We start from the raw sequence: 15,747 nt of genomic DNA, 5'->3' as shown, positions 1-15,747 counted from the left end.
GTGCTCTTTTGGCCACCTTTGCAATATGACCTCTAAATTTCAACTCCCTATCCACAGTCACTCCCAAATCCCTGGCTTTATAAATTTCCTGTAGTTTCATTTCATCAGTATAATACACAACTTGAAATGTAAGATCTGATAATTTTGATGTAGTCATGAAACTTCAATGTGGTCAAGTTTCATGACTCCATCAAAATTATCAGATCTTACATTTAAGGTCATCTATGGTACTATTAACTGCATCAGTCCACCTAGATCTTGGTCAATTTCTGGGCCTTTTCCACCATCCTATCATCAAACACTTGTTTTGCTTTTCCATTTTGTTCAAGTCACCTTAGATTAGCTCTGCTCACATATTCTTGAATGCTAACAGTGTCGAGTTCCTTACTAATATCTTCATTTTTAGCATCTGTTAAATTCCCTAATTTTTCTCTGAACTCTCATGCCTGTAGTCTCTAACCTTTAATCAACTGTTTTATTTCTAATTCAGTTCTCATTGTGTTATATGTTTTCAAATTTAATTTGCTATCTTCACTTAATAATTGTGCCTAAATAACCAAATTACATTACTTGTTCTATAGGTTCTCTGTTGAAAATGCAGTTGATGTTTCCATGTTCCTGCCTGTTTTCATAATTTGCCTTTTGTATTGCAGGTTTTCATGCTAGATTTTTTATTCAATTTAACTAAGAGTCCTGACAACTTGCATTGGATTTATTTAGGAGTTTAACATCATTGTATAAATAAATAGCTGGCCTGGTTGGCCGAGTGGATATCGTATACACTCTCCAGCCAAAAGGCTGCGGGTTCGAATCCTGCTGTGGGCATGGATGTTTGTGATTGTCTGTAGAAATAGCAGCGGTGGTCGGCAGTAGATGGCATTGGTGTAGTTGCAGTCAGTTGGTGATTGAATGGTGGAGACCGAGTTGTAGAGTAGGTGTCCTTCCTTGATGAGTCCTTGGACTCCCTGGAGGTGTCAAATAATAATAATAATAGAGTTCAGTTGAACATTTTCAAGTATATCAGCTTCAGTGCTACTCTACTTCATAATGTGCACCCAGTGTTTTATATTGAGGTTTAATAGAGTGAAAATAAAGAAAGCAAGTATTACAGAAACATCATTGGAATACAATATGAGAATGGTCATGATGCACACAAACACCATAAAAAATAAGTTGAAGATATTAGCTGGACTTCAGAGAGAGAGAGGTGCTCTCTTTGGACGCTAGTAGGCAGCTTTGGCTGTTAAGTAGGAAATCTATAAATTGCTGTTTCCAAAACCATAGGAAGTTTCACATAGCCATATTTGGGTGGTTTCTTGCTGATTCAAAAAAAAAAAAAAAAGAGAGAGAAAAAGTCTGTTGTGTTTGTATTTGTTGTGGTGAAGCATCATAGTCTTTTCCATTTAATTCATTGCAGCATGTACTTATTGGTTCTTGTGTTCTTCATGGTGGATGTTGGTTTTTTTTTTTTTTTTTTTTAGTTTGACTATACATGTAATGCAACAGTTGTAAGAACAAGGAACCTTGTATATACCTGAAACTGAGAGGAGAGGGTGAGAGTTGTCCTTTAGGAGAGTAGATAAGGACATAGTCAAAGAATACTTGAAAGCAGTAAAGAAATTATATTTATTTAAAGTGCTAGCTATTTTTTCAGGTGTTCCAGATATAGGGAATGGTAATAGCATTACTGTAATATTTGTATGTGGAGGAATATGAGACACAGGGAGGAGAAAATAATGTGTTAATCTTATTGGCATTGTAATTATTGGATAGGAAGGTGTGATGAATAAAGAAGAGTTCAGTTGTGAGAGAAGTCTGGTTGGAACAGAGGTTGTGGCTTCATTAACTACGGTTTTTATGATACTTTTTTTTGGGGGACAGGGACCATAAAGTTTATGAATTTATTTACTTATGCAAGTAGGTTTTCTGTAAACTGAGAACCATTAAGGAGAGTGATTAAATTGTTCAGAAAACACAGGTTCACATATTGCCAAATGAAAAGCATATTATTAATGTATCTTAGCCAGATAGAAGGTTTAAGAACCGTAGCATCAAAGTATGATTTTTGAAATGCACCATATAGAAATTGGCTAGGGGAGAAGAGAATGCAGAGCTCATCGCTGTACCTTCTGTTATATGGCATCCTTCCAAGTGAGACAAGCAGCATAGATAGCAAAATTGAAAGATCAGTAATGTGTATAAAGAAAACAGAAAAATTGAAGTAAAGTTAAGGTGTCAAAAGAGGGAAATATTACTGGTTGAAACTGAATTTTGGATTAAAAATTTGAAGTGGGTAGAAATTTTTGTGTAAGATGAAGTATGGCCATTTAGGGATGTTAAGGAATTAGCAAGTTGTTTGGCTACTTTAAAGGTGAGGGAGTTAATAGCATCTACTATAGATGGAGAGAGTTATTTGGTTTGTAAATTTTAGGCAATCCATATATCTTTGGTAATTCAAGCCTGCTTGCCATTGCCCACATAAGATGCACCATTGTGTGCATCATTAAAATTCTCATATTGTATCACTGATGTTGTCTCTCTGACAGACAAAATATTACAGCCATTAAACCTAATAGGCAGATACATTCACAAACTTTTTCATTTTCCCTCCCCCCCCACATACCTCTCATGATATGGTATCATTAAAACACTAACCAATAGAGCTGATAACCTCTGTTGCAATGAGACCTCTCTTGCAGTAGAACTCAATCATATACCACACCTTCCTATTTAATTTAATGGCTACGGTTCCCATAGAATCAAAAAATAATCAATCCTTTCCCCAATTTGAGACTTTCTCTTCAGAAGAATTTTAGTAATGCTATCACCATACCATACGACTGATGCATGTCAGCAAAAATAGCCAGAATCTTAAAGAAATACAACCTCTGCACAGCCACACTTGAAATTAGCTACCCTTATCTGTTCACCATTAAAGACCAGCTCCCTCCTCTTTTATTTCCTGGTGCTAGATCTGCATCTTTTCCATTGATGCTTCTCACACTGCCGGGAGTCATAGCAGTCTCTTGTAATCCAGCTGTTAGGAGGCTTGGGGTGGTGGATCGTTTGAGAACTGGAGTTCTGTTTCCCAAGCATGGCATCAATATGTTAATTTTGAGGGAGCTCAGAGCCACCAGGTTGCCTAGCGAGAAGTGAATCGGCCCAGGGTGGAAACGCAGCAGGCAAAAGCTTCTGCATCATGTAGTAGTGGGATTGCATCTGTGGATAGGCAATGAGAAATAGCCAGGACAACAAAACTAGGCTCAGTTCTTTTGCCAGCCCGGTTGGCCCAGTGGTTATCGTATCTGCTCTCCAGCCAAAAGGCTGCGGGTTCCAACCCCCCCCCCCCTCCCCCCATGGATGTTTGTGATTGTCTTGTCTGTGGAAATACCAGTGATGGTACTGGGTGGTGATGGCATTGGTGTAGTTGCGGTTAGTGGTGGATTGACTGGTGGAGACAGAGAACTGCAGAGTAGGTGCTCTCCCTCGATGAGTCTTTGGACTCTCTGGAGGTGGCATGTAATAATAATAATAATTAAATTTGTTCCAGTATCTGAGTTGTCACTGCTCACCCTGGCTTCCTGACTTATTTCAACATAGTTGAAATAATTATTAGAACAGTGCTGTATTTCAGATAAACCTAAAAGATGATATTTTTCATTCACCTAGCTACTTGTAAATCCCAAATTCACGCATCCTTAGAATCTGTTCACATATTTGGGATGACACACTTAAAACCTCCCTAAAAAATTCTTGATGCTATCCAGAGGAGAGCAGTTTGGCTCAAAGATTTCTCTCTCTCTCACAGACTCACTCCAGCTTCTTCCTTGCAGATGCATTCTTTTAGCTGTCTACTAGTTTAACAGCTAGCTGCACCTTGTTTAACAGGTCCTCTATTTTCTGTTGGACCTGTTAAACAAGTAGCAGCTAGCTGTCCAACATCATTTATCAGTACAACTGGAAACATCAAACCTACTTCTCTTCCTCATTTGTTCTGTCTACCTCTGTCCTATGGAACAGCCTTCCAAAGAACAGTTTATAAATGTTTAATTATTTTTTTTTTATTTTCTTAAAGAATTTAAAGAAAGAATTACAGCAAAATTTGACAAGTTGAAAATTTTTCACAAGTTGAGAAGAATTTGCCACTCTTTAGGAAGCTATTTTGAACATTTAACTTGATTATTAATTTACTTGATGTACACTTTATTTAGTTGAAAATAATCGTGTTAATAAAATCATTAATGAAATATAACTTGATTAATAAAATAATATTATGGTAAAGTAACTTTTGGCCTGTCCTGTATGTATAAGCTCTCAAGTGCTCTTGGGCAAGTTAGCCAACATTTTGTGGTTCTGATGTTACTCATCTGGAGAGGAACACTGTGTGCTGATGATGAAAGTTGGATCTGGTAATAAGGAATATATCTGATAGAGTGAGTATCCAATACAGAATGTCAACTGCAACTGTTCAGGGGTGACTTGAACAGTTGCAAGGATTCTGCCATTCTCTGGAATGGCAGAATGTCAATTAGTTAATGAATATTGCTAATTCCAAATTTATGAATTGTGGACTAAGGGCACTGCAGGTTAATAAGTATTTTATTAACCGCTTAAACAGCCGTGGATAAAATACACAAAAAATAAAATCTTTGTATCCAATTGATTTCAATAGTATCAAAATGTTATATTAACTTGCCGCTAGCAAACTGCAGAGCAAAAGCTGTGTGTTGCATGTGTTCTACAGATAAGTATTCTATTTTAGTGGATATTAGAAGTAATTTTAGTAATTATTTTTGGTTATATCTTACTTATTTTAGACTGTAAAGGTGTGTGGGTATGAAATTTAATATGCGGTATTGTTTAAGACCACACTTTATATTTGGCCACACATATAAAGGACAAAGTAAGGGAGGCTGTTTCAAAGAACAGAAGCAGATGGAATAAAAGAGTAAGAAGAGAAGTTTGGAGCCAGACTAAAAATGGATGTTGACTAGCATCTGCTCTTATTTTTACATTTCTTACTTGGATGTCTATGAGAGGAAGATTGGAAAAAATCTGTGAGAGTGGAATCATCACTTATAATTGGATTTCCTCTGTCTTAAATAGCATCAAGCAGTCTTAAAGAGGCTTAGGTACATCACCCCATCATGAGCAGTAATCTATGATTGAGTGGATTTGGGATTATTGGTGAGAAGTAATGCTTTGTACACCAAGGTTTTTGGTAGCTGCAGACAGGAGGAAATTTTACAACATTTGACCCTTTCAAAAGCAGATTTGGATTTGTTGATGGTTTTTTGCATTTGTTGCGAGTTGTGTCCTTTGGCATTACAAGGGTGTGACAGTGTTGTAATGGCAAAGGATACTACACTGAGAATTTTTGGATTAAGGTTATTCAGTAATTAAAAAAACTTGAATGAGATCATAGTCCGACTCATCAATAGGTGAGCTGATATCCATAGTTATTTGGATTTGTTAATCCTACTCTTCTGCAAATTTCAATCCACTGAAAAAATGAATTCAGTGCTGTAATGAAATTCTTGATTTTTCTCGACTCATACAAATTAATGAATGAAATATTATATATTTGTCTTGAATTATGCTTTGAATATCGATTATTGCAAATGCTTTGAATATTTTTTGAATAATTGCTGAATTTATAATGCAGGGGGTCCTCGAGTTACGTCGGAGATCCGTTCCTACGGACCGACGTAAGGTGATTTTCGATGCAAGTCTTACCATAGCCTAAGTTACTTACCTAACCTAAAACACCCTAAAGTTCATACGTATATATCAAGAAACAGAACTAGGCCATAGGCGTTTGGGAGCCATATTGAAGGATAAAAAGTCATAAATTGAAGGGTAAAAATAAAAAAAAACACAAACACAAAAGTGAGAGCAGATGTAAACAAAGCACGCAGTACTCAAAGAGTGTATGCTGGGACCCAAGCGACGCCACCTCTCCCAAACAAATGCCACGTAACAGCGTATTCTTCCGCCGTGCTCACAAACAAGTTTGCCTGTGATGTTTGAATTTTACGTCGGGCTGCTTCAAGTCGAAATTTATTTTTAAAATTATTTATGGGATTACTGCCGTAAAGTCAAAATGACTTAGGTCGAGGACCCCTGCCCCGTATATCTTATTATCATTGCCTACCTATTGTTCCATCTTAATTATTACATCAGTAATAAATAATTTTTGCAATTTGCTATTTTAGGAACTAGAACAAATTTTGTATATAATAAAAATTTTTGTTCAAATTTGCCATTAATTTACTCCTTGAGATATTTGTATTCCTGTTAGGACAAAAGTCTCAACCTTGAGAATAATATATTTCATTTGAGAGCATAAATCTTCTATGAATATACCCAGCTTTTGCACTCTTACAATTAATTAAATGCTTATCAATTTTGGCATCATATAAATCAAATCAAACAAGGTATTTATTGAATAATATGTTTTAAATTAATATGAAAACCATATTTGATTATTGTATCTTTCCAATGAGAAAAATTATTCTGGATATTAATTTTCATTATTTTATAGCATACATGTGAGAAGAACAGATAAAATTGGAACAGAAGCATCCTTCCATGGAATAGAGGAATACATGGAATTTGTTGAAGAGTATTTTAAGCAGCTAGAACTAAAAGGTCCAGTAGCACAGCGTCATGTCTATCTTGCTACAGATGATCCCTCTCTCTTACTGGAAAGCAGAAAGAAGTGAGTTAGTTATATAATTCGTTCCTCAAATTTCTTTTTTTGATCCTTAATTTTTTTATAAAAGAATTAGGGTATGTCTCAGGGCCTAGTTAAAGGAAAACCATGAAGCTGAAAGACAGTAAAACATATTCAGAATATAAATTTATTATTCTACTTCTTAACAAAGAATTGAGCTAATAGTTTGGCAGGAATTCTGTTTCTTTCTTTCATACAACTGATGGTATGGCTCTATTGCCTTTTTTACTCTTCTGCAAATTTTACTTCTTTTCTTTTCATCAGAGTCATTGCTTCTTAAAAACTACGATTGTACAAAAAATATTTTCAAATTGTTTCTGTGAAATCTCTTTTGGCTGACTGTCAGTGGTTAAATTTTCTTCCTGCTGTGCATCTAAATTTAGCAGGTCAGAATCACTCAATTACTCAGAATGAGATTTAATTACCTCTTGGACATTATCATTGTCAATTTCATCAAAACCCAGTTCATGCCTGATGTTGGCAATTTCCTCAACAACGTTAACCATTTCATTTGAAAAGCCTCTAAAATCATTTGCACAATGTGGAAGAATGTGCTCCCAAATAGCTTGCATATTGCTAGCAGTAATTTCATTCAAATTTGTGACTTTATAACCTGGCTGAGATTTCTCTGATTTAACTAGAGTCTTGGAAGGCATTTGCTTCCAAGAAAGGCTGGTTTCATCGACATTAAATATTTGTTGGTCGCAATAATTCCCTTCTTCCACAATTTTCTTCAAAATCTCTGGATAATTTGCAGCCACCTCCTTATCTGCACTTGTAGCTTCACATGTGATGCGAACATTATGTAGACTATTTCTCTTTTTTGAAATGCTCAAATAACCCAACACTAGCATAGAATTTTTCTTCTTTTTCATCATTGATAGGCCTTTCTTTTAAGGTTGCAAAGAGATTTAATTCTTTTGATTTAATAATGTCAGTGCTTAGTGTGTGTGTGGGGGGGGGGGAGATCTGTTTTTGGTTACAATCTTCAATCCATGTAGAAAGAAGTCTCTCTAATTCAATCATTATAATAGATTGATTTTGAGTGGTCTGCATGCATGATGAACTTGAAGCAGCCTTACCTTTCTCTTTGTATTCAGTAGCTTTGCTTAAAATTGCTCTTATAGTTGATTCACTCATTTTGTGTTCTTGTCCTATCTTTGCTCTGGACTCGCCTTGTTCATTTTTCTGTATTATTTCAAATTTTTTTTCCAGTGAGATTATTTTTCAAATCTTTTTCACACTTCCACTTTTTTGCTCACTAATTCTTTTACTTATGATTAAAGGTTGAGAAAATACTTTAAAATAAAAAAGTAAGGAAAACAATTGCAAAGGAGGCATGAGATATGATTGTCAAAATGCTATGTAATTAGCAGATGACATAAATTTTGGCATGAATTTTCCTCGCAACGAGTTTTCCCCCGTGATGATTTTTTTCTCTTGATGAATTTTCCCCGCAATCAGTTTTTACACGATCTGTATTTAAGTTTTTTAGATCTGGAAAAGGCATATGACAAAGCATCAAGACAAAAACTGTTCAAAATGTGACAGTTAGATGATTCAAATGAGACATTATATCAATCAATCAATCCTTAAAGTCACAGTAAGAATTGACGGAGGTACAGAAAGATGATTTCATGTTAAATCAAGTGCGAGATAAGGATGTACATTATCTCCACTGTTATTCATTATCTATATCATCATCTACATTATAAAGGAAAGTGGTATTAAACATGATATCAAAATTATTATTATTATTATTACACCCGCCATGGAGTTTGCAGACTAATCGTGGGAGGTTCATTCAACTGACAACATATTTGTCATATAGAATCTTAAAATCTTTAACACTCTTTAAATTAACAACACATTCTAGTAATGCATTCCATCACTGACAATTCTCGATGTAAAAAATCTGCTCCTCACATCCCTTCTCACCATATTTTTACACAACTTCCAGGAATGACTTCTGGTTCTTCCCCTCTCACCATATACTCATTTTATAATCTCCTCTGGATTAATCTGTTAAAATCCTCTCACCAACTTTAATATCTCTATCATATCACTTCTCTTCCTTCTATCCACCAAATTCTGCAATTCACATTTTTTCAACCTCTCTCCATAGCCAGCATTCCCGATATTGTCTTAGTCACTTGTCTCTTCTGCACCCTCTCCAATGTCTCTACATCACATTGAAAACCAGGTGACCAGATCTGAGCACATTAGTCCAAGTGTGGTCTGACCAGTGCCTTATACAGTGGCACAACTACTTCCTTATCCTTACATGTTCAAGTACTTCTTATCATAGCAGCACTATGATGTGCAGCATTTGCAACACTAACAATATGCCCCCCCTAAACTTCAGTTGACTGTCAAGCATCACTTCCAAATCTCTAATCTCATCCACTTCCTGCAGTATGGCACCATTCATATAGTACACAGCCTTATATTTCTGCACTCCAAAATGCAACACTTTGCACTTATTGATAATGAAACTACAACCCCACTCTTTTGTTCAAGTAAAAAGTCTATTCAAATCTTCCTGAAGGGAATTAACATCAGCAGTGCTACTTATAATTCTTCCTAACTTTGCATCATCAGCAAAATAACTGAAGATCCCCAGTCAGTCCACATGATATATCGTTTACAAACAAGTTAAACATCAGGGGCCCAAGAACAGAACCCTGGGGCGTGCTGGTTACCCTCCTTTTTTGAGACACTGCTCCACCATACACAACCTGCTGGTATCGTTCAGAGATCCAATCTCTGATCTAACCAACATACTATCTATTCCCATCTTCTGTAGCTTGTACACCAACTTGTCATGTGGTAATCTATCAAACGCTTTTGCAACGTCTAAGAATATCACTGTATATGATTCTCCCTTGTCTCACACTTGTCACCTTATCATAAAATGCAAGTAAATTTCTAAAACAAGACCTGCCCTTCATGCTGACTATCTTAAAGAATGCTATGTCCATCAACCCAATCCAGTATTCTATTCCTTACCAATCTATCCAACACCTTGATCACAACTGCAGTTATACTGACTGCCTATAGTTGGAGACTTCTGTCTTTGAACCATGCTTGTGGAGTGGTACTATTTTGACTTCTTTTCACTCCTTTGGAACCCTACCCACTGCAAGACTTGCATTAAATAGCCAGGTCAGGGGCATAGCCAACTGTGGTGCACATTCCTTATGAATACGTGGTGATATGTCATCCTTTCCCACAGCCTTATTCACATCTAATCCAACCAACATCTGATACACCTCTGTTTCTTTCACTTCCAATTCTCCTAATACTTGCCTCTCTTTTATATATTCCATCACATCATTTACACTAGTATGATATATGCTGATAAAATGCTTGTTCAATAATTCCACTATATTCTTTACAGCTATTAGTCTGCTGTCATGACTATCTGCAAATGTTCATCTGCAATAATTATTCTTCCTCTTGCTTGCCATGTAGTGGAAAAATTCCCTTGAATTAACCTTGGCCTGACCAACCAATCTCCTCTCACACTGCACCCTTTCTTTTTTTACCACACTCGTCATATATACTTTATGGGTCCGATCAGCACCAACTGCCTTGTACCTCCTCCATAACATTTTCTTTTCTGGCATAGCTTGCTTAATTTCACTCCTACTCTATTTATAACCAATATATGACTGCATACCAAGAGTATGCAGTCATACATTAGTTTTGTCAGATACTGCCTTGTGAGTTTCCATGCATTGTCCACATCTTTTCTGCTCAGCTCATCTACCCAATGTACTGATGCTAATTTACTACAGAGCTTCCTATAATCTCCTGCTTTATACTTCCACATGTATCCATTTTTGGCAGTGACCTTTTCTTGTTTCATCACTTCTCAAACAAGTACCTCATGATCACTCTCACCAACTGGCAGCAGTGTCAACACTTCATTAACAATACATCTTGTGAAGTTATCACCAAATCCAAAACATTAAAGCCTCTAGTTGCTTCAGTCGCATGCTGCTTAAGATACTTATCTCTCAGAAATTCCACAAACTCACTCTCATTGTTCCCATACAGAAGGATCACCTTCTTTTTACATTCCCAACTAATTTGCCTAAACATTTCACAATTGGTATTCTCTGCATTTCTTGGCCTATAACAGCATTCTCTCAGATATATATTAACCTGTTTATTTCAACTTCACACCACACAGATCCAAAATCTGTGCATGTACTATCAACTTTCACACTTTGTCGACACAATTCCTCTGCAATCATTAACAGCACTTCTCCTCCTGTTTTCACATTTCTATCTTTCTGGAAAATTATATGTCCTTCTAGTTCTATTCCCAACATCACATCCTCACCAGACAACCAAGTTTTGCTTATTCCAATTATTTTTGGGCATACCGTCTCAATCAGTGCAACAAACTCAGCTCTCTTGTTTCAATTTCTCCTTACATTTGTGTATAAACATAACAATCACTGTGTGTTTGAGGCCATTATACCAGCATCAACATTCTAGCTGCTATACCACACCTCTCTCTTCGGTCTGACCACTCCCATTTCCCTGATCCTGACCCTGATTTCCATTCCTACCTGCCTCATCCTCACATTTATGCATTCCATTATCTTATGCTGCTGCAACCACATCTTCAACTTCATATCCTTCTTCCTCCTGGAGATGTTAATCTCAGCCCTTTATTTTATGCAGATGATATTATCCTTCTAAGTCGATCTAGCAAATTTGCAGAATTCCCTGACTTAATTGAATAACAGCTGTTATTAACTGCTTGTTATTCATTGAATAACTGCTATTAATAATAAAAAGATAAAGACAGTAAATATAAACTGAAACACTGAAAACATCAAATGTATTTTGAATGGAGAACCTATAAAACAAGTAAAATATTCAGCTATTGGGCACAATTTTTAATGAAGGTGGTAAATTAAATATTGGAAATAGACAGCAGAATTAGCAAAACTGGCATGGTAGGAGGTCAACTGAATAAATTTATATGGAATAAGAGAGAATAGCTAGCGGTTTCAATTCCATGTTGTGCTAGGCCAGATTTATGGTGTTTGATAACATGGATATGGTGTTGATGTTCAGAAATGTTTTTTGGTTGATCTTCCTATTTATCTGTAGTCAGATAGGTTGCATGAACTTGGTACTTGTTTTACATTGGGTAGCATCATTGGTGAAAGTTAGTCCTTTGGAGAAGGTAACAGATTGTGAATTTGATTGATGGCCTTGAAGATAGTGATGAGTTTGTATTTTTACCTAATCTTTGCTATGCATTCAGAAATGCCTTTAATATATAAGTTATGTTAGTCATATGGACTTCCTTTGGATGCTGTATAGGAGGGCTGTTAACTCCATACCGGCCGAGGTGGATGAAATAGTGAGACCAAATTGCACTTCTTATCCATGTTATTCAACAGGTGTTATAGAATTGTATCCAGATTTAGCTGGATATCTATAGACATTATGGCCGGTTAAGGGGGTTAAATATTTTTGTTATTCTTAGGTTGTATCCATTTAGTAAAGCTTTTTGTTTTATAGTTTCCACTTCCTGCTTGAGTAATTCTTCGAGGAACAAATTTTGTATGTTCTAAGAAAAGGATTTTAGAGTGTCATGGTTTTGAAATGGATGGTAAGCAGTTGAATTGTGAATATAGTGTCCTGTAAAAGTTGGTTTTCTGTTGACAGAAGTAGAAAATGATCCATAAGAGGTCATAAGAGCCAGGACCACAAGAGGCAGTCAAGCTAGGTTAATTAGTATAGACACAATGCAACTTACGACAATAAAACTTCTTATAATGTAGTGTGTGTGTATGTGTACTTGAAGATGACCTTTATAGGCAAAAATGAAGAGGATAATTTTGTTAAAGTTATTTATCTCAAAATGATAGTTGATTCTATAAATTTGATATAAAGAGTTCTGTCCACTGTGTAATGAAAATCATTACTTTCAATGCAACTGAAAGTAATGATTTCATCTATGGACTTGAGGACCCCACAAGTAATGCAACTACTCAAGGAAGCAAAAATACATATATCTAAGTTCATTAACTGCCTAAATTTCTAAAATGGTGCCTAGAAAGCAACATGATACCAGATTTCATTGCGAGTCCAGTGGAAATAATGTAGGTGTTCATTTATCACTAAAGTATAAAGAAAGTAGGAATACTCATTAAAAATGGGCAGGTGGCAATGGTGAAGAAGGAGAGAAGAAACAAAGATATCAGAGAAGTTAGTGATCTGAAGTTGACATGGTAACTTTTTCAGCCTATCAGCTTTTACCATTACATCATTTCTTTTTGTAACTTATAGCATAAAGAAATGATTTGATAAATTTGAAGCAAATACTTGAATTAATTAGTGTATGTAAAAGACAAAAACTGGTGAGATCTTTCTGAGCAATAAATACAAAATGTTATATTCAGGCAATGACAATCAAGGAAAAGAAGGAGTAGCCATAGTATTCAACACAAAATACGAGGCTAATCTTGAATGGCAGTCAGTCTCAAGTAGAGTAATGTGGGCAAATATGAGAAATGGGAACTGCACAATGAGACTTATTTGTGCCTATGGTCCCACAGAAGGTTCTACTAAGGTAGAAGTGGAGGAATTTTTTGAGGCTTTAGAAAAGCAACTGACACAATGAAAAATTAAAAGTTAGTCCTTGTTTGGGATCTAAATAGCAGAGTTGGAAATGATTGTGAGACATACAAAAATATTTTGGAAAAATTTGGAGAAAAGAGCAAAACTAACAATAATGGCAGATATCTGTTGGATTTCTGCTCAGGACATGGACTGGTTATTACTAACACCATGTTCCAACATAAAAATGTGCACAAATTCACATGAAGAGAAGAGGCTAGGAATAAGAAGAGTCTCATTGACTATGTTATTGTTGATAGTGATGTTTTCTCCCTGGTGCAGGACACCAGAATGTACAGAGGATTTGAAATTGGAAGTGATCACTATTTAGTCTTGAGCAGGATAAAATTGAATTTCATATTGAAAAGAATAACATGTAAGAAAGTTTTAAAGCGAATAAAAGTTGAGCAGCTCTCAGATGTGAACTGTGTGAACTGCAGACTAAAATACACAAATATTATTGAAGAAAAAATGAAAGAGTTTGAGAACAGGAATCAAACCTTGGAGATTCAGTGGCAAACTCTGAAGAAAACATTGATTGATTTTGCCAGAGAGGCATGTGATGAGGTTGTCTGTAAGGATAAAAAAATTAGAACTCCCTGGTGGACACAGGAAGTTAAAGAGGCAGTGAAGGAAAAGAAGAAACCATATCAGAAGTTCCTGTCAAATAAGTCAGCTTATGCTCTTAGAGAATATAGAGACAAATGCAAGAATGCTAAACACTGTGTAAAACTAACTAAACAAAAGTCATGGGAGGACTTTGGCAAGAATATAGAAAATAAATATCAAGAAGGTGGCAAAATATTCTGGAGGTTGTTGAAGAAGCTTAGGAATTGAGGAAAGAGTGCTGTAAAAAGAATTAGAGATAATAAAGGTGACATAAAAATGGGAGAAAAAGATATCCTTGAAGTATGGAGTAATTACTTTGAAAAACTGCTAAATGAAACAAGCAGTGATGACAGCACAGTGGTAAAAAAACACTGACCAGGCATGCAGTCAGGAATACATATCCATACTTGAAGTAGAAAAAGCCATCAAAGGCTTGAAATGTGGAAAGGCAGCAGGAGTAGATGATATTCGACCAGAAATGCTGAAGTATGGTGGTATAAGAGTCTTACAGTGGCTGCACTGCATAGTTCAGAAAGCCAGACAGAGGGACGAATTCCCGATGATTGGAGTAGAGCTCTCATAGTACCCATATGTAAAATGGGAAATAAAACTGAATGTGAGAATTACAGAGGTATTTCCCTACTGAGTGTTCCTGGCAAGATCTATGCAAGTATACTTGAGAAACGATTGAGAAGAATTGTGGAAGAAAAGCTTGGTGAAGAACAAGCTAGATTCAGGCCAAATAGAGGCTGTCAGAATCAGATCTTCACTTTACGACAAATAGTTGAGAAAGCATGAGAATATAACAGAAATCTGTATTTAAGTTTTGTCGATTTGGAAAAGGCATATGACAAGGTGCCAAGAGAGAAGCTATTCGATACGCTACAGTTATATGGTGTCAATGGTGCATTATATCAAGCAATACTTAGTCTTCGAGTTGTAAATCAGTAGTTAGAATTGAAGGAAGTACAGGAAGATGGTTTAATGTTAAATCTGGTGTGAGACAAGGATGTACATTATCCCCTCTGTTATTCATTATCTATATGGATCACATTATGAAGGAAAGTGGTATTAAACATATCAAAATTGGAGATGTTAATGTCAGCTCTTTGCTTTATGCAGATGATGTTATACTTCTAAATAAATCCGCTACAAGTCTGCAGGATTCTCTAACTAAATTGAATAGTTGTTGTGATAGATATGGTATGAAGGTCAGCAATAAAAAGACAAAGACAATGAAAATAGGCAGAATCATTGAAAATGTCAACTGTGTTGTGAATGGAGAACCTGTGGAACAAGTAAAACATTTCAGCTATTTAGGCATGATTTTTACTGAAGATGGTAAATTAAATATAGAAATAGACAACAGAATCAGCAAAGTTGGTATGGTGAGAAGTCGATTGAATAAATTCATATGGAATAAAAGAGAAATTAGTCGGAACACTAAATTAGCTGTATACAAGACAGTTTTCAGACCAGTTTTAATTTATGGATCTGAGAGCTGGGTCAGAAGTAAAACACTTGACCAAAGACTAGAGACCACAGATATGAGAATCCTGAGAAAGATTATAGGCGTGAACAGATGGCATCAATGGCAATATCATATTAAAAACGAGGATATTAGGAAAGAACTTGACATTGTCAGCATCCAGGAATGCATTAGCAGAGCTAATCTCAGGTGGTATGGTCACTTAAACAGAATGGGCGAGGAAAGATTAGCAAAACAAGTGTTCTCTGCCAGGTTGGCATCA

General features: G+C 35.9%; 1 protein-coding gene and 1 pseudogene across 3 annotated transcripts in view; both read left to right on the top strand.

Moving 5' to 3' along the window:
* Positions 1 to 15,747, top strand: part of FucT6 (alpha-(1,6)-fucosyltransferase 8) — a 160,140-nt gene that overhangs the window by 104,052 nt on the left and 40,341 nt on the right. For all 3 annotated transcript variants that reach the window (XM_090407764.1, XM_090407763.1, XM_090407762.1), the window contains one exon: positions 6,545 to 6,721. In XM_090407764.1, the coding sequence (XP_090263890.1) occupies positions 6,545 to 6,721 (177 nt within the window). The remainder of the gene's footprint in view (positions 1 to 6,544; positions 6,722 to 15,747) is intronic.
* Positions 3,006 to 3,273, top strand: LOC150097585 (signal recognition particle RNA; annotated as a pseudogene).

This window comes from Typopeltis vanoorti, chromosome 17 (genome assembly GCF_054136105.1).
Source record: "Typopeltis vanoorti isolate ZY-2024b chromosome 17, IOZ_Tvanoo_1.0, whole genome shotgun sequence".
Taxonomy (NCBI): domain Eukaryota; kingdom Metazoa; phylum Arthropoda; class Arachnida; order Uropygi; family Thelyphonidae; genus Typopeltis; species Typopeltis vanoorti.
This window is presented reverse-complemented; position numbering and strand designations above follow the sequence as displayed.